This window comes from Ruditapes philippinarum, unplaced genomic scaffold (assembly GCF_026571515.1).
Source record: "Ruditapes philippinarum isolate M1 unplaced genomic scaffold, ASM2657151v2 ctg1922_1_1_1_1, whole genome shotgun sequence".
Lineage (NCBI taxonomy): Eukaryota > Metazoa > Mollusca > Bivalvia > Venerida > Veneridae > Ruditapes > Ruditapes philippinarum.
The window spans coordinates 150,445-177,216 of NW_026852591.1; the positions used below are offsets into that span (position 1 = coordinate 150,445).

The window sequence follows — 26,772 nt, forward strand, 5'->3', positions numbered from 1 at the left end:
GAGAGATTCAGCGTTCGTATTAATAAAACTTTCAACTCTTTTTAACAGCCAGAAAATGTTCTTAAAATACATTTGCACATTAGAAGCATTTTAAGCTTTAAAGTTATCTGATCTGGAAAAAAACGTATTGCAATGTATTTTACTTGTTGTGTTCTATGATAGTAAGTTCACTTATGACTTAATAATGTTGGTACTATCTTCATGGTACATGTAGACAGACGTATCACTATTGGGACGGCTCACACCAAGACGTTTGACTCCAAAATGTGAGTGAACGTCTTGAAGAAGTTTCACTTCCTTTTTATACCAACATTTTTCTAAGAATTATGATAAACTAAATATAAATAGACTTTAAATTTAATAAAAAATTAAATACGGAAGGGAATTTCACTTTTTGTGAATGACTATTTACTTCTAAGACTTATGATAAACTAGAAATAAATAGGCCTTAAATTTAATAAAAATTAATTACGGACATGACGGAAGGGATTTTCATTTTTTTGTTAATGACTATTTACTCAGTACTTAAGTTTGTATATCATAATTGTTATCCCTGTTTCTATATTTATTATCGTACATGTGGAGCAGGTAAGAATGCATTATTTTTTTTAACATAAATACTTTTTAAACAATAATATCTTATATTTTATAGACAAAATTCTGATATTTTCGACCCTGTATTATTTATGTATATGTAGAAGGTTTAAAACTTTGTCAAGCACTACCTATATAGATAAGTAATTTATCTTTATGGCCATACCATTGTACGGAAGAGTATACTGACCCCCCTTATATATTTTATATACCTGTTTAAAATACGACGATACATGATAACAACATAGTTCGTAATGGTTTTTTAAAAGTTATATATATAGTTCATATTGATCTTTTCTGTTTTTTGGCAACTATACTGTTAAAGATACGTATTATAAACTTAAGTCTTTCTTAAGACCTTACTTTTATTTATAAGAAATATGTTTTTTCTTCTTTTCATTGAAATTCTACCTCAAGAAGCAGACGTTTTTTTTTCGAGTAAACGCTTTTATTTATTTGAAAACAGTATGTTTTCGAGGCATTATTTGTTTGACAGATATAGAGATGATATAATCATATATAATATATATGAGCCGTGTCACGACAAAACCAACATAATGGGTTTGCGACCAGCATGGATCCAGACCAGCCTGCGCATCCGCGCAGTCTGATCAGGATCCATGCTGTTCGCTTACAAACTCTATAACAAGTAGAGAAACCGATAGCGAACAGCATTGATGCTGATTAGACTGCGCAGATGCGCAGGCTGGTCTTGATCCATGCTGGTCGCAAACCCATTATGTTGGTTTTGTCGTGACACGGCTCATATATTGTTTACCTGAGATTTTAGCTTAGATGACGTTTTATATGTTTCGTAAAATAAGTTGATCGTTATGATAACACGCTTGCGTACACGAGTATTATATAAAATATTATAATTTAACTGATATATATTATTATTATATAAATGGTATTGAAACTTTGAGTAACTTATACTATAAATATTTATTACATCTTTTTTCAATGATTATACATGTTTTTTTTATATCAAAACGAGAAAAGGGCCATTTAATATTATAATAATAGATGCGACTTATTATACCAAGAGAATCTAATTTAATTTATAAATTCATATATCTTTTTTCATGAGATTCATATGATAAAGGCTAAAGTGTACAACTACTGTATGTTAAGAAGAACATTCTGTTCTCTTAAATTTCCAAATATCATCGAAGAAACAATGCATATTTGTGATTTATGGTGTATAATAACAGATAAAACTCTGCAAGATCTATTTTAGATATCATATAACTTGTCAATTTTTTTAAAGATATGTATTATACAAAGGTTTTTTTTTCTTGAAGGCATAAAAAATATATAAGGGGGGTCAGTATACTCTTCCGTACCATTGCAATTAGAAATGCCTTTAAATAAAATTAAAATAAAAACATTGGGACTTTTTCATTATGTGTGATCATTATTTTGTGACTAAAATTCAATATAAAAGAAAAAGTTGTCTTTCATAAAGTGAGGTATCTTAAATCATAATAAAACTACCATATTAAATATCAGAGCATATTAAAATTTAAATACATTGTGATTCACGTTCTTCCTCTTAATTTTTTTTTTGGGGGGGGGGGGGGGGGGGATATAAGTTGGACTGGATATAATTGTATTATCTTATAGTTCTTTACAGCTGTTAATAATAAGAATTCATAGGTGATTTTCTTTGCATTGAGTATGTAAAATAAAAATAATTTTTTAATATATCAGATTTATGGAAACGTATACATGGTATAGCGACCATCTCAATATGATACATATCAAACGACTTTTTTTACAGTTTTATAGTATGTTTGTTATATGAAAATATAATTTGCAGAAAGAATTATATATTTAAAAGATGTAAGTGTTTTATTTTTTTCATTTTGTCAAAAAGTTAAAAGTAGTTTATCTTACAAAAAAAATACGTATTATATATGATTTACAATATAGCTTGATTTAATTGCTTCCTTTATCAAATACAAATTTCTTGACTTTTCTCGTGTCACACATCATATAAGACGAAATATCGCTTAAGCTTTGGGATCTATGATCTTATAATAACATCAACTGGTCGAAGATGCCTTTTTATATAAATTTTATCAGTACCATCCTCTGTACATACATTTTAAATGGTAAATTTGTCGGAATATATCGTTTTAAGCTCTATATATTATATATCTTACAAAAGTATAATGGTTTCTATGATAACTAATTTACATCAGGTACTACTTCACTAGCATAGCTTATGCTTATTAGCAACTAACGGAGTTTGTCTTTTTTATATAATCTTTATCTTTTAACACTATCTGAAGAACAATTATTAAAACATTCCTTAATATTTGAAATACAAAGAGCCTCAATCAAATGTTTCATATATAATCTGTAAAAAGGCTTTCTATTGTTCCTTTAAATATAAATTGTTAAATATGTTATATAATATATTTTACTGATAAAGGTATGGTACGTACGGAAACGTATAGCGACCATCCCTATATAATATATATCAAATGACTTTCTTTACAGTTTTATAGTATGTTTGTTATATGCAAATATGATTCGAGGAAAGAATTACATATTTAAAAAGATGTAAGTGTTTTATTGTTCCATTTTGTCAAAAAGTTAAAAGTAGTTTATCTTGCATTATAAGATAAAAACGTTCGATAGATTACAAAAAAAAAAATACGTATTATATATGATTTACAATATTACTCGATTCAATTGTTTCCTTTATCAAATACTTTTTATTTAATATTTATCATGTACCATCCTCTGTACATACATTTAAAATGGTAAATTTGTCGGAAGTTGTCGTTTTAAGCTATATATATTATATATCTTACAAGAATATAATTGTTTCTATGATAACTAATTTACACCAGGTACTACTTCACTAGCTTATTTTATGCTTATTAACAACTAACGGAGTTTGTCCTTTTTATATAATCTTTATCTTGTAACACTATCTGAAGCACAATTATTTAAACATTCCTTCATCTTTGGAATACAAAAAGCCTCAATCAAATGTTTCATATATAATCTTTAAAAAGGCTTTCTACTGTGCGAGATTTTTCTGTCCTTATTATCAAATATAAATTGTAAAATATGTTATATTATATTTTATAATGATAGAGGTATGCGAATAAAAAAACTATAAATAACTAATACATATAAATGAACAGAAAAATGTCACATAAATTTGAATCCAACAATATTAACAAATGATATATATTCAATATCAAATAACATTGTATATATTGGTCAAATATATATCATGTGTTAAATAAATTGTCTAAAATTCTGTTTTACTAACATTCAAAGGCGGTAAATATTACTAGATACATATTTCAGATCAAGTAAGTTTGTAGAAATTGGTTAGGTTTATAATATGTATTGAATAAAGTGTCAAAAATTATGTTTTTTCTAACATATAGGGGTGGTCGCTATACGTTTCCGTAATAAATTCATGTAGATTTTGAGATAATATGTGTTGATATTGCACATCCAACTACGGAAACGTATAGCGAACACCCCTATATGATATATATCAAATGACATTTTTTATAGTATTTAGTATGTTTGTTATATGTAAATATGATTTGAGGAAAGAAATACATATTTAAAAGATGTAAGTGTATTAATTTTTTCATTTTGTCAGAAAGTTAAAAGCAGTTTATCTTGCGTTATAAGATAAAAAACGTACGATAGATTACGAAAAAATGCGTATTATATATGATTTACAACATAACTTGATTTAATTGCTTCCTTTATATATTGCGTGGGATTTTTCTGTCCTCATTATCAAATATAAACTGTAAACTATGTTATATTATAATAAAAACACCTCAAATATATATAACTAATACATATAAATGAACAGAAAAAACTCACATAAATTTTAATCCAGAAATATTAACAGCAGATTGAGTAAAAAATATTTATTCAATATCAAATAACAATTAAAATATTGGTCAAATAGATATCATGTGTTAAATAAATTGTCTAAAATTCTGTTTTACTAACATTCAGAGGCGGTAGATATTACTAGATACATATTTCAGATCAAGTTAGTTTGTAAAAATTGGTTAGGTATATAATATGTAATAAATAAATTGTCAAAAATTCTGTTTTAATTAACATATAGGGGTGGTCGCTATACGTTTCCGTAGTATGCGAATAAAAACCTCAATATATAAAACTAATACATATAAATGAACAGAAAAAATGTCACATAAATTTGAATCTAGCAATATTAACAGCAGATTGAGTAAATGATATATATTCAAGATCAAATAACATTGTATATATTGGTCAAATATATATCGTGTGTTAAATAAATTGTCCTAAATTCTGTTTTTACCAACATGCAGGGGCTGTAGATATTACTAGATAAATATTTCAAGTTAGTTTGTAAAAATTGGTTAGGTATATATGTATTAAATAAATTGTCAAAAAATCTGTTTTAACTAACATATAGGGGTGGTCGTTATAGGATGTTATCTAAAAAGTATTTTAATAAATAAACAACTAATTAGTAAATTGTTGATGCTAATTAAAGTGCAGTGTTTATACAACTGATTTAATAGTGATGTCAAAGTGCTAGTTGTTGGTCTCAATGTTTATACAACTAATTAGGTGATGAGATTACCGTTAACACCACAATTACCTACGTTTGTTAAATGAACAGAACAGAACAGAACAGAAAATATATTTTATTTTGAATTAAGCATATACAGCTCATCTTCATATACAACAAATATATACATGCATGAATATGAAAAATGGTAAACGCATATCAATAAATGAAATAAACTAGTGAGAGTGTAATACAACACATGTAATACTGTATGTGTATTTAAATTCGCGGAAGCAAATTTTCGCGGAAAGGTCCATTTTGGGGGTCTATACATCATCTTATCATTGTATGTATTTAATTTGATGTTGTATTAACAAGATACATGTATTGTATACGTTAATGAAAATTCTGTTCTGTTCTGTTCTGCTATTTTGAATTCGCGGAGGTGACTGCCGAAAATCATAAATTCGCGTTTACCACTCAGGTTAAAAAATAAGGAAAATTACTGTGATCATCACGGGAGTTCACAGTTATTTTCAATACCAGGCGTCAAACAATACGCTATTGTACAAAAAAGGCAATGTCTAGCGGACAGATTATAGCAAAACAAAAGAATGCCAGTTAACTTGCATAATTGTTCACAGTTTGCATCATAAACGTCTTGACAACTGATCAGATCATGTTTTGTTTCTTTCTGAACAAACGATACAAAAAAACACAAACATAAACGATTTTAAATGATGAATAACTTAGAAAACAAACACAATTACTCAGTAAACATTTAGATAAAAAGTGTGAAAGCATATCACACACTGATATACATTGTTCTATAGAAGCGCGAAAATATGACTATTAAGAAATTATTGGTGTAGAAATATTCGCGCTAAACATGAATTCGCGGATCGAATGTCACCGCGAAGATCGCAAAAATTTTAAGCCCGCGAATATTTCTACACATACAGTATTTACAATCCTTATATAACTTTAAACAATAAAACAAGGTGGTCTTATATAGCATTATCCGGCATTCAATGAATCAAATCTTAATTTAAAAGCTTTGTTACAATATATAGCTAATTTTGTTAACACTGACTTCCTTTCTGAATTCAGTAATTCTAAAAAATTAAACATACTAGGGTTTCTTGTGAAATAGTTTGATATATACTGTTTCCTTAGAGAATCATACAAAGTGATATTCATCTTCGATGTCATTATTGTTGCAAAAAGTACATTTCCGGTCATTTCTATCAATATTATTGTGTCTACCTGTTTCTATTAATAAATTGTGAGATGATAATCTAAGTTTTGCTAATATATTTCTTAATTTCATAGTGTCAACAATATCCAGGTATTTGGACCTGCTAAAATCGGTTTTGATATGTTTATACAAATACAAAGAATAACAAATATGTACACTAGAATGCCAATTTGTGATATAAATATCTTTTAAACGACCATGTAGGACTGGTATTAATATATTTAGCTTAACTGATTCTGGATACATCCACACATCATTAAATCAAGCACTTTGGTTAAGACTTTAGACAACCAATTTACAGTATTAGACTTTGACTATATCTCCAATCTCTGACAATTAACAATTCAATTTTTTAATATACAATTGCTTGTTTTATTTTGATATATTTTTATAAAATATTTAACATTTCTTACATGACGTGAAATATATAATGGAAATCGACCTACTTCTGCAAACAGTGAAAGAGTATTTGTTGACATTTTCACGTTAAGCAACCATTTACAGAACTTCCTATGTACAATTTCCAAATTTTTCGATGGTAGGCTACCCCATACCTCACAACTATAATTTAGAATTGGTAGAACATATGCATCAAACAGGTTGAACATAATGTCAAAAGGGAACTATTTGCTTATCTCGTGTTACATTAAATAATGAGCTCATAGCCCGTAGTGCTTTGCCTTTTAGTGTGTTGGTAGCTGGTACGAACGAACTTCCGCTAGAAAAAACAATACCTAGGTAATTAAACGTTTTTTACAATTTCTATATTTAAACCCCCATATATCCACTTATAACTTTTATTTAAAACTCCACCCTTTCTAAAAACAACAATCTTAGTCTTATCTACGTTAACAGTAAGATGCCATTTGTTACAATATTTTTCTAAACTATTTAAGGAATTTTGTAAACCTTGAGCAGGTTCAGAACAGATAACGACGTCATCTGTAAATAATAGCAAATATATAGATATTTGATCTTATGTTATACCATCATCTAAATTTTCTTGTAATAAATTTTCTAAATCATTCAAAAAGAGACTGAACATTATTGGTGAAGTTATCTCACCTTGAAAGAGACCCATTTCACTACTGAAAAATTCAGACAACGTATTTACATGTTTTACACACAATTTAACATCTTCATACATTGAATATATTACAGAAAACAATTTGCCATCAATACCACATTTTATCAATTTATACCATAGGCAGTTCCTGTCAATTAGATCGTATGCTTTTTTAAAGTCAATAAAACAGCAAAATAGTTTCTTCTTATCATTTATAAATCTTTCAATCAAAGAATGTAATATGAAAATAGCATCTACAGTGCTATAATCTGCTTTAAACCCAAACTGGGCATCCGTAATTTTGTCATTTTCTACAGACCATTTCTTCAGCCTATTATTTTTAATCTCTGTGAAAAACTTACCAAACAACTTGTTATCGTAATTCCCCTATGATAACTTGGGTCTGTTGAATCACCCTTTTTATGTAAAGGAATAATAATACCGGATGACCAACATTTTGGGAAAGATCTACTATCAAGAATATAATTAAAAAGCAATTGTAAAGGATTCACAATATCATTTATACATGATGTAAAGTACTCGTATAAGATGTTATCTGCAGAACAAGCTTTATTACTACCTAAGCTTTTTGATGCTAGAACAATCTCTTCCACAGATATCGGTTTATCAAGTTCTCCAAATGTAGCATTGTTGCCTTCTGATTCTAAGAAAGTTTTTACAAAGTCATCGCAATCATTATTAGTTTTACGTTTATCATGATTTGTAGAAATATTTTTAAAATGTTCATAAAAAGAGTCAACTATTATTTCTTCACCCCGATTTCCTGGCGATTTCTGTTTAAAAGTCTTCCAGAACTCACGTGGTGATTTATGCTTTATTGTATTTAGAGATTGGGCAAATGTTTTATTATAATTATTTTTACATTTACGACAATAATATTTACAGTCCTTTTCATGATATAAACGTTCATTCTTTTCTCATCTTTTGGTTTGATATTATAATCATACATTGCCTTTTTAAACAATTCATGTTTTTCTTTACACACTTCGTTATACCACTTTTGCCTGTTTACGTCTGTACCAGTAAAATACACATTTTTACTTTTTGTGCATCGTTCAAATTAAAATGTAGAAAATTTGTGAATTTATTTACTAGTATATCGGGTACTTCTCCATTAGAAACATCATTTAACGAACTGATTTCTAAATCACTAATGCCGTGTCTAACGTCATTTACAAAAGCGTCTCTATATTTATTATTCCACTGGTAATACGTATGTTTTTTGGAAGATGTACTTGATAGCTCAGTATTTATACCGAATGAGAACGAGATTGGCGCATGATTTGAAAAGGTATTGAAATCTGTAACATTAAAACTCACTATGTCCTTAAAATTACCCTCTTCCGTCAATACATAGTCAACTAGACTTTCTCCGTTGTGTGTCATACACGTCCGTTTACCGATACCGTTATCGTGAAGTCTTCCGTTAACAATACGTATGTTGGTTGATTTACATTAATCAAGAAACAATTCTCCAAATCTATTCGCTGTTACGTCACACGTTGCGCGAGGGAGCGCCGAGTCAATACCAAATGTATCATCGTTTCCTATTATTCGATTGTTATCAATATAATTATGTTTTTTACCAACCCTAGAGTTAAGATCGCCGGAAACAAATACTTTTCCTAATGTGCTATATCTATTTATATCATTTTCAATTTTTCTGAAAATATCAACGTCATACGTATTGTGAATAGGAGAATTTTCTGGCGCTATATAGGTTACTGCAAGACATATGTCTTTTTCTATTTGAAAAAATGTTTTATCCAGTTTTAGCCAAATTAAGCAATCAATGTCTTTTTGAACAACTTAAACCCCCTTACGGCAATTATTCTTTATATAAACTATAAGACCCCCGCTAGATCTTCGTGCCCTCCTATGCTGAAAGTGTCTGTATGAATGGATCGGATTACTGTATCCGTTAAGGTCAATTTTCGACTTTTTGTTAGTCCAGGTTTCCGACAAGCATATAATATCAAAGCCTTTCAATACAGCTAAAAACTCGGACAAAGATCGTTTGCCCCGCTAAATCCTTCAACATTCCATGACACACAATTCAGAACACTCTCACGTGTAACCTATTTCGTACTGTTACCGTTGTATAATTTCTTATTGATGTACAGCTTGGCAACTTTCAAAAAATGCCTCATCACCGTTTTCCCGTACTTTTTTCATGATTGGGATTAACTGTTTTCTAGTCTCTATGATTTCACGGGGAAATTGTTCGCTGATCCCGAACGGTGTGCCGTTTAATTGATTTGATGATTTTCTGACCTTCTCCCTGTCTGGAAAATATGCAAATTTTGCAACTATTGGTCTTATTTTCTGGTGGCTATATTTTCCTATTCTATGAGCTCTATGAAGTTTAATATTAGATTTTGCATCATCTATTTTCAGTTTATCTTCTAGGAAGGATAATATCTTGTCCTCACAGTTTTCATCTTTCTCTTCACAAAGGTTATAGAATATCAAATTATCTCTCATACTTCTACATTTTAGGTCTATAATTTCAGCTTTCAAGTCATCTTCTGAACTTTTTTGTTCACTCTTTTTCATAGACTGTATCATTTTTTCGAGCTCATCCTGTCTTTTGTTTATACTGTCTAATAAACTGCTGTCAAAGGCTCGGCTATTTTCAATATCCTGGATTTTGGATTCTATCACATTAATCTGCTTGCTCATAGTGTCTGACTTTACCGTTAACGAGTTCACACTAGACTGAATGGTTTCTAAATGGCTGAGTTTCTTGTCCATCGAATCTAATCTTTGTAAAATAATTGACATCATATCACTTTGTGAATTCACGTTTCGAGGTGAAGTTTCTGGTGAGAATAATGGTGACGCTGAAATCATTGCCATATACTAGTATTGATTATTACAGCTTTGATATGGTAGTTGGGGGTGGTAAACTAACGTTATGACTTGCCTGGTATTGACTACCGGTCATATTTGGTGTACCCATTTGAATTCCTCCGCCATTTTGTACCATTGTGGTTGAACGTTTTGTCACAGATTGCACGTTACCCGGTGATTCTTTCGTCTTTTTACGTTTTCTGGGCATTTGAAACTTTGAATACAGTTACAATACTTCCATGTACACACTATTTTAGCAATAATCCGTCTGATTTAGAGATTTAATCCATTGTTTCTCAATTTTTACCAAGAGCTTTTCAAAATGTGCTACAATTTTTCACGCATGCGCATACGATATTAAATGGCTACTGTTAAATAAATTGATAAAGAAATAATTCAAAAGAATAGTTAATTTTATTCACATCTTTTGCATATCATTGTTTAAGACTTAAATGAAATAACAAATATTCAACTTTTATATTAATATATAATTGATATTTTTTATTGTTTTAACAATTATTTTTTAAAAAAAAATAATTGATATAAAGTTAATGACATTATTTCCATGTGACTTATTTTTTATGAAAGTAATAATGAAAATATTATTCTCAATGATGAGTATAGTATAGTTTATAATATAGTTTATATAAGTATGAATTCCTTTTTATCAATTGTGTGTTTTATTTTGAATAACCAATCATATCTTTTTATTATCACCGCACAAAAATAAAAAAGTATATTACAGAACTTTAATTGCTTATCTACAACAGAAAAACATACCTCAATACAAAAATATCAATCCTGATATGGCTTTTAAAATGGAAATAAATTTGTTAACTTTCCTAAAAAAAATATTTTAAAAAAATGCGAGTGAAACGTCCATACATTTGACAAATTGGGAGTGAAACGTCTAGGTTTGAACCGTCTTGGGAGTGAAACGTCTCAATAGTGAAATGTCTTGGGAGTGAAACGTCTGAGATTCCTATATTCATGCACGTTCTCTTGTGTGATACTCATCGGGAACCAGTCGGTTGAAAACAAATTGGTTCCCTTTTAAAAATTCATCTACTGCTGGCGTAGTAACATTAAAACTGTGTTTAGCAAGAATATAATTATGTAATTTTGTAAAAGAAGGATTGGAATTCTAGTAGTTAATTGGTCAGTAAGTTTTAAAGTAGAAAGGGTAATTATGATTCCCTGAATATCATGACAAAGTATTGGACCTATTTTGTCCAGCGTAGTCGAGATGTGCTCAAATCATAGTTAGCGATTTATATCATAATTCCATTGGGGCACTCGCTGGCGCTTGCTCCTCTAAAACGGATAACAATGCAAAAATCGAGTGTCTATGTTGCATTGCTCAGTGTTTCTATTTTGCTAATTGGAAGCGGAATTTCAGTGTATCTACTGTCAAATAAGAATAACACATGCCGATGTATTATTCCAGACAGGTGTTTTATTAATGCGACAACAAATTCTCAGAATCTCACGTTAACTACTTTCACGACGAATTTTCAAAAAAACACTTCTGCTGTAACTAAGCCGAAGGAATCAGTGCATGTTGAAACAAGTTTGGCGACAACTTCGTCTTCACTAAACACAACAACAGAAACACTAGGTTTGAAGTTTCTGCATTTAGTATTGTATTATTTATTTATTATTTATTATTTATAGATTAATTTAAAAAGTTAGCACGGCTATAGATCTGCTTCATAAAGTATTATAATTCATCGCATCCCAACTCCAAACAGTGGTTTTATTTAGCGATAAAATCACTGTTTTGGATGTATAATTTCATTAACACTAGAACTGTACATATATAGTTTAATATAATCGAAAACCTTGCACTGGTAATGGTATCTCGCAGATTTAAACCTAGCCGGATTTTTCTATTTCATGTCTACATTATTTTAATTCAACCAGATGTTTTTGGTTATTTTGAGTCTATCAATATGGCTCAGTAACTTACAATAATAATCTAATTTGTAGTAGGGGCCTTTGTTAATAAATATAGTAAATATTATTGAAGTACGTATTTTACAAGCTGAAACATGACGTAAGTTTAATGTTAAACATCATTATATACTTTTCATGCAAATAAAGGTACTAATACTTATTTTAACATCTATAAAAGTGTCGTCTGCATACATTTTATTTTTATTATAGATTGTCCTGATAACTGGATTTCATATGAACAGTCATGTTATTTCATCAGTCACCAATCGGCGAGCTGGAAAGATGCTATGGTAAGTGAAACAATGTGATCATTTTCAAATTAAAGCAGCATGCCTCCAGATTCATGCTAATTTTCATAAAAATTGTGAGAAAGTATTTCGTACAAATATTGCAATCGGCACTTATAATTCAAGCAAATTACCAGAAAGGTCAAAATATGCAAAAATAGCCCTTACTGCGTTAAAAGCAGTAGAAATATAGTAATAAATACTGCAAACTTTGTCTTTAAACGGACGTAACATTTAAACTGTAACACAAATCTTGACTCTTTTTACCTTTCTTAAAATCTTAGTACATTTTTATCATGTTTGCATTTTTTGATATATTTTGGCTCTTCTCAAGACATGCAGCTTTAATATAATATAGTCATTATAATAATAGATCAGTGGGTCATTAAAGGTTGAAGAGCATGCCTGAAGGAATGCCTGTCTTTTGTGAGCTATAAAAAAGGGTAAATATCTCCCTCCCTCCTATGGTATTTATGTCTTCTCTGTGATAGGAGTTATAAGCAGTTACAAGAAAATCATTAATACAAAGCATCAAAGGCGACGCCAAAAAATATTTGATCAAGACTTGCACCTAAATACTTAACAGAGGAGGTGTACTTTATATCAGTACCCTTACACGTGACCTGGAGGCTAGGACCCTGTTTAAGTTGAAACTTGAACCCAAAAGCATATACTCTGTCTTGTTAAGATGCAAAAACAGTTTAAAGTCAAATATAACCAATCACTAAAATGCTCATGCCAAAAGAGAGAATTTCTTCAGGTTTATTTTACCAGATACAAGGATACCTGAGTCATCATCATATAATAAAAGCTTATTGCTTAGGGTTACAGACATATCATTGACAAATATTAGACATAGAAGAGGAACTAAAATGAGCCCCCTTGGAGACACCATAGGTACTCGGAGATTTAAGTTCCTTTATCCTGCTGTGAAAGGGACCCAAAGGTAAATAACCATTCGCAAATTAAAGTATACATGGTTGGTCATTATAATGAAGGGAAATGATACTTCTATTTTGTACAAGAAGGAAACAGTTTTATTAAAATGATAAAAAATGTTATTTTCAACACATTAAATAATTTTTGAAATTTATTTCAAACAAGTTTTATCGTTTGTTAAATGCTAGTACGAAGGAGATAATCTATTTCAGACTTCTCTTGCAGAGCTGTATAACCGTGGAATTAATTACTACGCGATGTTTCATGTTTTCTTTTTAAAAACAGGTTTTAAATATTTGAATATTTCAATCCACTTATACCCAACTTATCTGCATTTCTTCTACAACAGTACATACATGTACTGCATGGAATATCTTCTAAAACTTCCACAGATAAATACTTATAACTTGTGAAAATACGCAGACATATCTCTTAATCTATTACTATCATGGTCCAAAGTTTAAACTTCACTTTGAACAAGCCTTCTTTTAAGATACATGTTAGTATGTTTTTGAAGTGTTTTATTTTTCTTTTTTCCTTTTCTTTTCTTTTTCTTCTTTTTTGTTTATTTTTTTTAATAATTTACGAACGGCAAACCACTTTAAAATATTCATTATTCACAAGAAAAGGTATTTTACTTTCCTTGCTATTTAGGAGTACTTTGAAAGGCGGAAGTCTTTGAAGTCTAAAGTATTCCTTTGACACTTAAATATTGATTCTTATGTTTTAGTATTATGTGACAATGCCTGGGTAAAATCTAATCTTATCATGCTGTTTTTTGGAAGGACTGAGGATGTGCTTGTATATCACCCTATGGCAAATTACACCATAAACATTTGGGAAAGTCATAAATTACATAAACTACTAGCAAAACTGTTTAAGATACACACGGCTCATCAAATTATTTTATGATTTCTAGAAGAAAGAAACAAAATCTTTTTTATCCTACCATTAACATATAGCTTATATGTCCTAGTCAGTCTCAGTTTGAGAATTAAGGATTATTAAATATTGTAATTTAAAAAAATAAAGAAACAACTATTAATTATTAGAAAAGAACAGATCATCCTTTTATTTGTAAATAGTACATCATTATATTCCATAGACCATACAATTTCCAAGCAAATAATGATCATACTATTTGTCTCTAAAACTATCGTAAACTTTTTGTACTTTATTCATAAAAAGAGTAGATCAACAAATTCGTAAAATCAGTTAAAATATTAACTACTGTCCATTTAGTATTTCAAATTATTTACCTTGTTATTATAATAACACCAAATAAAATATTTCTATTTCTATCATTTTCAACATAAATCTTATAATGAGGTTAAATTGATAGAAATTATTAATTTTACAAAGTACAAAAAATTAAGATAATAAATTAATAATTTAATTTATAAAATGCTATTTAAAACATTCCATAAATTAAAGGCAATGCTATACAAACTGAAACATTGTCCAGTACATAAATTGTCTACTGCACTAGAAGTGAACTTCAAAGTGCACTTAATGTACTCATTGAAGTGCACATGTAGTGCACAGCAAGTGCACTTGGTGTAACCTTTAGTGTGAACTCAACTGACTTTAGATTGACAGAAAAGAACTAAAAATTTAGTAAACATGAGTTACTTCCCCTTAAAATAGAAAAAACCTGAGACCCTAAATAACACCCTAAACAGCAAAATAATAAAATGTTGCAGGCTCAGTTTTATTAAAAGTAATGGTAAAAAGTATAATTCATAAAAAGTTAGAATGTCATGTGACAACAGTAGAATTACTTTGCAGAAAACCGGATAGCCTTCATCATCCGGATACTGGTACACTTTGTAAAAACAATCATAATGTGCAATAGATAAACGTGATATGGATTAAAATCAATAGAATTATCGTTTTCAACGGTTACATTACGAATCCTTATACTCATTTGAATTTGAACGTTCTTCTTGCAGAAAAAAATTCTAACCGTATATAGAACGAAACAATAAATAATGCATAATTAACAAAAATGATTAAACAGTGTAATCTATAAAATAAAATAAAATGAGTTAAATAACAAAAATGAAAACATCAATACAGACAACAACGATATTCGGAATCCGGCTTTAACGATTCGCGACAAGCTGTTAAACTGAGTCTGCAATTTTATGAAAAAAAAATATCCAAATGCACATGCTTTTTACATAAAGTTATTAAATACAAATATAACACCATATTTGTTTAATTGATTTTTCAAAATCAAAATAAAACTAATTAAGACAACATGACATTAACGGCTAATAATAACAGCTCGGGCCATGTGCAAAAAACCCCAAAGCATTCCATAAGAGACGACGACGCTCACCGGCGTCGCCAATAAGCAGTAACTTCCAGTTCCGGTCGTTCACGTTTCACGGTAATTATCATTTTTCCCGAAATGGAAATCTTATTGATTCCAATCTATTTCCCTGCTATTAGATTCTTTGCGAGGTCATGATTTAGGAGGGTTTATTAGACTTGATTTAAAAATAAATGTTTTCGTAAATTTTGTATTAGAGCTGGCTTTGCAAAATTCATATTAACTAGCTAGAAGAGCAGGTTTGAAGTGTCTGCTCGTATAGCGAGCATAGCGGTAACGAAAGTAGCGTCCAAACTATGTTGGTTTTGAAAAAATTGCCGGAAGTTCATTTCATTTGGGATAGAAGCTCTTATATCTGGAGATCCATTTTTACGACTCTTAAGGAAATAAAAAAATCTTTTTTTCCGAACTGGAATTCTTATTAACCTTTCACATTTTGATTCTGAGCGAGTGGAGGTCTTTGTAAAAAAATAAACGTACTTATAGTGTATTGTTCTCCGAGAGCTCGGTTTGATGCTTTACCCTATTCGAATGAATTAAAACATGTTTGTTCCAGATCCGATGTAAAAAACTGAACGGTCATCTTGCCGAGATTACATCTGCTGACGAGGATCAGTTCCTGAGACACCATATTGAAACACTTGACAGACAAAATAGTAGAGGTAATAATTATTTATATGCCACATTGGTTTTAGTAAATTGTAATATGACCAAGAGCGGCTGCAATATATACATTGCGAAGCCACTGAATATTTTCTCACTTTGAAATGAGATTTAAGGATTTTCTCGAAAAAGAAAACATGCTTTATTTAAACTTTCGGCACTTTCTATGGAAGCACCGGAAGGGACGCGCGTAAAGAAAGTGACGTCATACGCTTAAATCTACGCGAACGCTGTGCAAACAGAGTAATTCAAGTTTATATTGTTTATTGCCGTGTTAGACATAAATATTGGTTGCATATGTTGTAATCGCTCATATTATGAGTAATATACATGTACTCGAAATTGTTCGTTTTTTTTAATTCAATCGATAAAATCCAGTATTTTACATTGTAACTCGAAAACGAATAAATTATTATAATTGAGCATTATAAATGATCAAAAAGGCGTAAATGATATGCTTTTACAGAGAGATCTGTAAAGCCAAAATAAATAAAGAATAATATAAAAGTGTACAATGCATGTGTTTGTTACGTCAATATCGAGTTCATTGTTTTCATATATGTACTCGTCTCTAAAAGGCGTTTTAATGGGTTTATTTACAGCACATAACCGCTTACGATGGGAAAAATATGTGGTAGGGGGGCGTTAAGGGAAAAAACACATATACGGACCAGCAAAAATAGACTTACTCCGAAATAAAGAACATTTTGGTGTTTTCTCAGCTAATCCGTAGTAACAGCCTCAAAAATAAGTTAATCTATTGTGAAAGGTAGTTCACCACGGGGGAGGAGCTTGTAAACGTTGGAGTTCTTATGATAACTTGTCAGGGGCTCTTGTGATAACTGTCACGGGGTTCGTCGAAAATCTTGTGTAAATACTACAATACACACGTCAAAATTCTTAATTTCATCTTTAATATGCGAGTGCTAAATTAAACTTTAATGATTAAGCTTGCCTTACATCTTGTATGTGTCAAAAACTAATTCATAGTCCATTTTTCATCTCCTCTTGTTTACAATCTGGTAGTTTTTAGTAAAATTTCCAAATTATTTGCCAATTTGAATGTATTGAGTATATTTCCCTGCTATACAAAGTTATCTAATTATAATGCAAATGCAAACATAAAGCCCCGATTAACACATTTATGCCCGATTTTTCAAATGTTCTGGAGTTCTTGTGATATCTCTGAAGCTGTCCTAGAGTTCTTATGATAACTTTTGTTACTATCAGTGTGTTTCTTGCGCTAAATCAGGGCACGTTTTAGCGTTTGTTATAAATATGTTGAATATATTAAATTACAAAAGTTACCAAATTTAAAAAGTAGCCCAATTTCAATAGTAACCAAATTTCAACAGTAACCAGATCTGAATAGTTACCAAATTTAAATAGTTCATTTCAACAATTACAAAACTCAAAGAGATACCAACTCCTGGTAATATTTCAGAATGCCTCAATGCCTCTTCAAATCAATATAGTGGCACCACAACTACGACGTACGACGGACACACGTGCCAGCGATGGGATTCACAAACTCCCCACGCACATACTCAATTCAACACGTTTCCAGAGGGATCTGTGACAGATGCTGCCAACTATTGCCGAGATCCCGACGGCTTAGGGTTACCATGGTGTTACACAACAGACCCCAAAATTAGGTGGCAGTATTGTGGCATTTACGAGTGTCCGGGTGGTAAGTGGCTGTTTGATAATATTCTCTAACAAATGAAACGGAGACAGTGAAACTTGGAAGAAAAACCCAAGAGAAAAATATGTTACATGAACTCGAACTTGACGTCATTCTAATATAGTTTATACGCTATAATCATTTTAACTTCTCATTCCGCAGAATAATGCGGGGCAATTATATCGCGATAAGTTAAAAAGTTTCAATTGAAAAAAAAATTAAAAAATATGTACCATCGAAATCGTCAAACATTTATTTCTCATTCTTGTGTCCAAAAGATCTTTATCAAATGCATATCGTACCCTATCTAGCTTCGTTTTCAATTTCAGGATTTAAAAAAGGTCATATAAATTCCTTTTTGTATTTAATGTAAAAAAATTCTGTCAAAATGTCCGAAAAAGGTGGGTGTGAAGTAAGGAAAAATATATACTCAGTTGCAAAACCTATATCAGACTCGAGTTGCGTCTCGTCCAATGTAGGTTTAACAGCTGTGTACTCATCCAATAGAATTCAGTATTGTACTTAACACTAAAAAATTACGTCATGATATTGACACATTGATACATATCGTACAAGAACGCATCATACTTGAAGGCATGATACTTTTTTATCTACCTTTAAAAAACGGTTGTTTCCTTCCAGGGAACTACTGGGCCGGAATGGTCATGCTGGAAGATGTCTGGAAATGGATCCACACGGAGACTGAACTTGATCAAGGTTACACTAACTGGTATCATAACCAAAAACGGGAATATTGCGGGGCATTAATTTCGGAGTTAAACTATCAATGGAAGAGAAGCAATTGTTTTTATACGGCAATGTACATTTGCGAACAGACGAAATATAGATAAGAGAGTTGTCGTCATGATGAACTCTTCGTGAAATCAGACATTGAATGAACGCAGGACAATTCAATTCTTCTCTTGATTCATTGAAACAACATTACAGCTAACTGCTGTTCGACCGTTCTTTGCCGTAAAATGGAACTATTTTACAACACAATAATTCATGATCATTTGATATATTTTGTACAAACATGAGTATAATATTTGCTGTATTTTTATATGCATGAAGTTAAAAACAGCATGAAATCTCCAGTTCAAATAGGGATAATAGTTAGATTTAATTTATGTCTTGATAATAATTAAAGATACTTCGGGTATTTAAAAAAATCTTCGTGATTTTATTTTGCAAAACTAGAAATCTCTAGAAACTCTTCAGAAAATGTGTGATGACATATTCTGTTCAAAATTCAAAAGTAGTGTTACTGTAAATGTTGATTTATCTAGCGTCATCATATTTTACTTTTGGGCATACATGGCCTGATGTTGACCTACATTAATGTAAATAGCAAAACTGTATTTTTGATAAGTTTATTTATCTTTTAAACTTGATGGAGTAAGACTCACTCCTCTTCTAAATTTAGTTGAGTTTTTTGCTTATGATTTTCATGTTGGAGGGCTGAAAAAGAGAATCTCAACTTAGCATAGGAAAACTTTTCTACATGTACTCTATCAAGAATGTGGAGAATCATAACTTTGTCAAAGCTCAGAAATTTATACTATTTAAGGGAAAAGATGTTTAAGCTCAGTCGGTAAAGCCTCGGAACGGCTTTCCGAGGGCCCCGGGTTTGAGTCTCGGTCAGGCTGTACATTGAAAAACAGTATTAATAACATGTCTGTTCCAATGTCGTAATAAACTTATATCATATAGATTTTTTAACAAGGTTATGAAACAGAAATGTATGTCTCTACAAGTAATAATCCTGCTAAACACAGATCCGCTCTGGCTAAATTCAGATGTGGTGTTGTAAAAATTCAGTTGAAACGGAAAACCATGTCTTATTAGAATGATCTACATATGAAACAATAAGAAGGAGTTTATATGAAGAAGCTGTTAAAATAAATCATAACTTTCACGGATGGAATGATGATTACAAATTTGAATTTGTTCTATCTTATAAGAGAAAGTGTCAAAGCCTGTTTCTCAATATTAAATATGAGATCGAACCTTCTGTGCCGTTAGTTTTTATAATAGACAGTTACTTTTAATTGTACAGGTATATTTGCTTGGGTTTTTAACATGTTATTTTTTTGTATTTTATATTTTTTGCTCTTTTTAAGCCAATGGCCAAGTAATATCTGATGATACCCATGTATCCTGAAACATTGATTTCGTGTTCTTCAGTAATCATATCCTATACATTCATTTTCTTACTTAGTCACGCCCCTTACATTTATTTCCATGGTCATGCCATGTAGATCTTTTTTTCTTACTTTTCATAGACTGTACATCCATATTCTTACACGGTACACGCTCTATGTTCTTACTTGTAATATCCTAAACATTTATGTTCTTACATTGTCATGTCCCTAACAAACATGCGCTTGGTCACGTCCTGTACATTTATATTCTTACCTGTAATATCCAATACATTTATGTTCTTACATGGTCACGTCTCTTACAAGCATGTACTTGGTCACGTCCTGCACATATATATTCTAACCTGTAATGTCCTATACATTTATGTTTTTACATGGCCAGGTCCCTTACAAACATGTACTTGGCCACGTCCTGTACATCTTTGTTCTTTCTTGTTTTACCCTATATATACGCGTTCTTATATGTCACGTCTCATTCAAAGATGTACATGGTCACGTCCTGTACATTTATGTTCTACTTATAATATCCTATTCAATCAAATTCTTACATGATCATGTCCCTTACAAACATGTACTTGATCATATCATAAACATTTATGTTCCTACTTGAAATATCCTGTACTTTCATGTTCTTATTTCGTCACCTTCGTTATAAACATGTACATGTATTTAATCATGCTCTGTATATGAATATCCTCATTTATCACATACTGTGTAATTATATCTTATAATAAAAAAGTTCTCTGAAAGTGATTTTTTTATATATCCTTTAAATAACAAGAATTGTCTTTAGAACCTCTTTAAATGCCGTTTTATTTTCTATATAACATTTCTACATTTTGCTTGAAGTAAATTTGTAATTTATTTGGCATGAACGGTACATAACTCACGTGACGCATTATCAACCGGAATTTTCAATATTTTGAAATATGTTGTCATTTAACTGAACTTTATGATGAAGAAAATGAACATTATGTCAAATAAAAAATTCTATACAACAAGCATGCCAAGAAATGTAATTTTGTTTAGACGATACATGTATTTTAAACTCGAAGAGCAGCGTATAGTGGCATCTTTTAGAAAAGTATTCAAATAGACAACCGCTCCATCCAACAGTTTGAAGGATGGCTTTGAATGGAGGAGTGAAGCCGGATTCAAAAGGCACATAAAAAAGAATATGTAAAGAAGGCTGTTCGATGAGCTCAGTACGTACGATCTGCGTTCGATTCCCGGGCGGCGAATGTCACTTTCTTTGATATTGCTCATGAAATTCATTCTACGGTCATTCACACTGTATCTACAGAAGGCAACCAGCATGAGTGAATTGCTTGAAAGCCTATCTAGAAACGATACGGTGGCTGAACTGTGCTCTGGGGAATTCAAACTGGCTTACTGACATGATCTGTGGGGTAAACCACAAACACCACCACCAGCTATGTAAAGATTGTTATCTTTCATTTTACCAGTAAATACCAGTAAATGCATATGGAAATAAATGAAACTACAGCCAGGTTCAAGACTTCAAATTTCTTTAAATTATATTCAAAATGAAATCTTTTTTTTTTCTTTTTCATAAATTAAATCACCCTAGGCTTAAAGAGCCTGTATGTTGTTATTGAGGTTGTTACCAGTGGTAACGGTGTTGGTAGTTTTCACTCCGGATCACGACAGTAAGCCACATTGTTTTCACCAGAGCACAGTTCAACCACCGTATCGTTACTGGCAAGGCTGTCAAGCAGTTTACCATTATTAGTTTACCATTATAAGGGCTTTGAAGAGTTGCCTTCAATTTCGCAGGAACTTAAACTTCTGTACACGCCAGAGAAGAGGTACAGTGCGAATGACCGTAGAAAGGATTTCATAATCAATCTCAACGAAAGTGACCTGCGCCGTCCGGGAATCGAACACGGGTCGCCCGATTCACAGTCCAACGCTCTACCTATTGAGCTAACCGGACCGCTAGGTTGTTACCACACTTAAATGAAATTATATTTATATACATATATAAAATTCATTTAAGTGAGGTTGTTTCTACACTTAAATGAAATTTTTATATATGTATATAATTATGCTTATAAAACAATTTTCAAACATCAAAGAAAATGTGAAATATTAAATGCAAATATTTATGCACATTATATGTAATCATTAAAATATATTCATTCATTTCGTACTGAAAAAATTTGACTTAAACTTTGTTTAATTAAACTCCCTTTTTTACATGAAATATTAAATTCGGTAAAATCTTTACAAATAATGATTTTGAGAACTTACAATATTGATAAATCTTAATTTGAGCATCATACTTATGATAAAAAAAAAACAACATAAAAATATTGTGTAACAAGAAGGATCTTTAACAAAATCATTGCAAAAAGTCTTTTAAAATTATATTATTCTAAGCATGTCACTGTCGAGGTATCTTGTCTTCCCATCATTCGGGCTCCTTAATATTTTAAGGTCTTTAGATCTTTCTTTTTTTTCTTGGCTAATCAGAGAGCATATTAGTTTTACTAATTTTCTGCAGAACATCATGTGTGGATCTGAATTATTTTACTGTCTTTGAAGTGCAACTTTAAAATACAACAAATTATGTCTTTAAATTCCTATGCACCACTTTCTATTTCGTTCGCCATTTAGTGCAATGGGTGTTCATTGCACTATTTGATACAATATTTAACATACCTCATTATTTTCTCATTTTATTATTAACATAAACAATCAACACCGTGTAATAAAGCACATATATTAACAATTATTACATATAATTGTATATACAGGCATGTTTAGAAATTATAGGTCCTCCCAGGTTGTTCAATCCCCTGGGGGTAAGAAAACTCCAGATGACAAGGTTGAACCTGCTTCCCTTTTAATGTCATCTGTTGAGAATAAGATTTTTCAACAGTTACAGGATTTAACCAACCAGATGAAGCAGCTGAATTCCAGGTTTGGCACTGTTGAGAAGGAACTTGAGAAGAAGTCCAGAAACTACCAGGATGGATACCAAGATAGGAGAAGATGAAGTGATAAGAGTAAGGAGCGGGGTCAAGCCAAAGAAACACATAGGCTACCGACAAGTCTGTTACAGATAAGGTTCCAGAGAATCCTTTAAACCGGAATTGACCTACTCAACAGGGCCAACAGGAGGTCAGCGATTTTTAAAGGCCCATATATTGCACCTTTGATAGGTCATGCCAATGTGGTTGAAGTTCTCATTTGTGACACTACATGTTAAGGTTTTCTTGATTCCGGAAGCATGGTTTCTTCTATTAGTGAATCTTTTTATTCATCTTTAGTTCCTTGACCAGAACTTCACAGCCATCCAGATCTTAGTTTGGATATTTCCAGTGCTAATGGTTCTTCTGTTCCTTACATTGGTTATATCATTGTTGATATTGGTATTCCAAAGGTTGATTTTAACCCTGTTTCTGCGCCATTGTTAGTGGTTCAGGATACCAAGTATTCTTTTTCAGTTCCCTAATTGTAGGTACCAATGTTTCAAATTTTTTTAAAACTTTGGCACCTACCTGTCAGGTACCAGCTTAGTTTAGTGATGTTTTTCTGTTTTATCTTCTGTAAATTGCCTTCCTGTCAGAAGTCTTAGTGATGTCAGTGTTCAGATCCCACCTTTTGAGACCAGAACTTTTATTGGCAAGGACCGCAATGTTTGTAATAAGTCTGAAGCTGTTACTGAGAATATTGACAATAATGTATCTGTAACTGTTTGTCCAAACCTTGTTCATGTGAAACCTACAATTTCGTTTTGTAGGATACCTGTGAAAATGTGTAATATGTCTGCCCATCCTGTGTTCATTAAACCCAATTCTTTTCTTTGTCGTCTTCAAGATGTAGAAGTGTTAGAAGAATAGACCCTTTTGAAGGTTCTACTGCCAATATGAACAATGCAAAGAAGTGACTTGAGGATTTGGGTATTTCTGTTCCTACTGATATTCTTACAGTAGATGAACATGTTAAGGCCAATGAATTTTTCTCTAGTTGGAAACATATCTTTTCATCTGGCCCAACAGATCTTGGATGTACCAATATTGAAGAATATGGTACTTATCTTTCAGATCCTACCCCTTTCAAGGACCATTATCTGCGTATTCCAACGGGTATTTATGTTGAAGTCAGGGAACATCTGAAAGATATGTTAGCTGCTGGTGCCATTAGAGAATCTAATAGTCCCTTTTCTTCGAATGTAGTCCTTGTACGTAAGAATGATGGGTCTTTAAGATTCTGCATTGACTACCGTCGGCTCATCAGTGGAACCATCAAGGATGCATATGCCTTGCCCAGGATAGACGGGACCATAGATAGCTTAGTTGGTGCAAAATTCTTTTCTAAGCTTGACCTTCGATCAGGTTACTGGCAAGTTGCCATGAAGGAGGCCGACAAGTATAAGACAGCCTTTTCGGTTGGTCAACTCTGTTTTTACGAGTGTAACCGTATGGGTTTTGGGTTTACCAATGCCCCTGCTATTTTCCAACGTCTGATGGAGCGTGCTATGGGTGATCTTAACCTTACTGAATGTCTCATCAATTTAGATGACATTGTCACCTTTTCTTAATCAAAAGAAGAGCATTTTCAGTGACTTATTTCTGTTTTTCAGCGTTTGTAAAAAGCTGGTCTCAAGCTAAAAGGTTCTGAATGTGATTCCTTTCGAACCAGTGTGAAGTATTTAGGCCATATTGTCAGTGAACATGGTGTCGAAACCGACCCCGACAAAAAGAATTGGTCAGTTCCAAAAATTATCAAGGGGTAAAGGAGCTTTATTGGTTTTGCTGATTAATCAAAGGGTTTTCCCAGATAACCAAACCACTGAACGATTTACTGATTGGTCATCCTACCTACAAAGCCAGCAATTTCAAGAATAAAGCTACACCTTGGAAATGTGGTCCTGATCAACAATCTACCTTTGACTTACTACTTAAGTGTCTTAGTACCCCACCCATCTTGGCATATGCTGATTTCAGCAAACCATCTCTTTTGAATATCGATGCCAATGGAGTTGGTCTTGGTGCCGTTTTATACCAGGTGCATGATGGCAAAGAGAGAGCGTGGTTTGAAACCGAATGAACGGAATTATCCCGCTCATAAATGAGAGTTTCTTGGTAGGCTGTGAGTGATAAGTTCAAAGATTATTTGTATGGTAAAGTGCGTTTGACCCCAAAATGCGGTGTTACACAGCCAGAACTAGACGCATGGAAATAGCTGTTCGCTCCTAACGGGCTTTGAATTAATGTAGCTTACAATACTTAGAAAACTAGTTCGGCGCATTATGCACTCAGTCATATTCATCAATTATATGGATATAAAGATGAAAAGGTGTAATTACTATATAGCCCAACCTGGTCAGGCAAGCTGGTGGAAAAGTTTATTCTATTTCGTTTCCTACGTACTTTTGTTTGCTAATTGACAGAAAATGTCTTTGTTCGTCCTGACCAAGGCTATGTATAATATTATGCTTTAGTTTAAATATCAAAATAAATCCTTACTTTTCAATTGTTTACACAATCGTATTTGTAAGTATTCGTTTAGAAATTAGGTCGAGTTAAACAATAAATTGAATTATAACGGATTAAAATTGAAGTAGACCTATTTTACAGGTTGATTGTGATAAAAGAATACGTAAAGAACGTCATTTTGAAAAAAAAGAACCCGTATCTCATTGTTATTTAAAAATATATCCTCATAGTAAATTCTTCACGTTACCTTTGTCAATAGAAGATCTTATACCACCCGCATTCCAAACGGCTATTGCTGCTGGGGCCCACCTTGACTCAGGATGGGAGAAGTTGGCATGGTAATCAACTATTGCGTCTGTTACTAGGTTACCTACAAGAAAAAAGTATGATGATTATGTCTAAATTTTCATACAATTTCATGATTTATCTCTAGACACATTGATACTGATATGTTATATGATGTCTTTCCATCTTGAATTAAGTATAATCATCGATCATATAAACTAGCTGATTTTGTTTTATCCCCTGCAGGACTTCCATGTCTGATAGCGGTAAAGCACAATATATTAGGGGCATGTTAACCGAAAAAGAATTCTATAGTTGGAAACTTTGACTTATAGAAAGCATTTTAACCATGTCAGGTAATTTATTTTTTTGAACCTTGCAAAATAAATAAGAAAAAACAAACAAATCTGATATCGCAGTTACCTAGGTTGCAGTCTTTTCTATTACAACTTTGTGAGTCTAAAAGTACATTTGAGAAGCCAATTATTTCATTAGCTAAATCATTCACCGGGATTCTCCAATCTTGAATGTAAGACAGTAATCCAGAATCTGAAAACGATTAAGAAAAGACAATGATATGTTTCCTAAGAATATTCTTTGAAAATGAACGGATGGATGGAGGGACGGACGGACGGACGTA

At 31.6% G+C, this 26,772-nt stretch overlaps 2 protein-coding genes across 2 annotated transcripts in view; one reads left to right on the plus strand and one right to left on the minus strand.

Annotated features, from left to right (window-relative positions):
* The window catches only part of LOC132718013 (snake venom 5'-nucleotidase-like), a 45,348-nt gene that overhangs the window by 11,660 nt on the left and 6,916 nt on the right, over positions 1 to 26,772 (minus strand). The window contains exons 5-6 of the mRNA XM_060701621.1: positions 26,556 to 26,681; positions 26,095 to 26,217 (exon numbers count right to left, since the gene is read on the minus strand). Of these exons, the coding sequence (XP_060557604.1) occupies positions 26,095 to 26,217; positions 26,556 to 26,681 (249 nt within the window). The remainder of the gene's footprint in view (positions 1 to 26,094; positions 26,218 to 26,555; positions 26,682 to 26,772) is intronic.
* LOC132718025 (uncharacterized) lies at positions 11,126 to 20,021 on the plus strand. The gene is made up of 5 exons (XM_060701631.1): positions 11,126 to 11,968; positions 12,517 to 12,596; positions 16,427 to 16,532; positions 17,978 to 18,223; positions 18,860 to 20,021. Exons 1-5 carry the CDS (start codon positions 11,680 to 11,682, stop codon positions 19,066 to 19,068), a joined length of 930 nt encoding a protein of 309 aa, XP_060557614.1. The 5' UTR covers positions 11,126 to 11,679; the 3' UTR covers positions 19,069 to 20,021.

What these genes read in the sequence shown, in the direction of transcription:
- LOC132718025 (XM_060701631.1), top strand. Translation starts at nt 11,680, where the DNA reads ATGCAAAAATCGAGTGTCTATGTTGCATTGCTCAGTGTTTCTATTTTG. An exon ending in CACAACAACAGAAACACTAG is followed by an intron (nt 11,969 to 12,516) that starts GTTTGAAGTTTC and finishes TTTTTATTATAG; the next exon opens with ATTGTCCTGATAACTGGATT. An exon ending in CATTTACGAGTGTCCGGGTG is followed by an intron (nt 18,224 to 18,859) that starts GTAAGTGGCTGT and finishes GTTTCCTTCCAG; the next exon opens with GGAACTACTGGGCCGGAATG.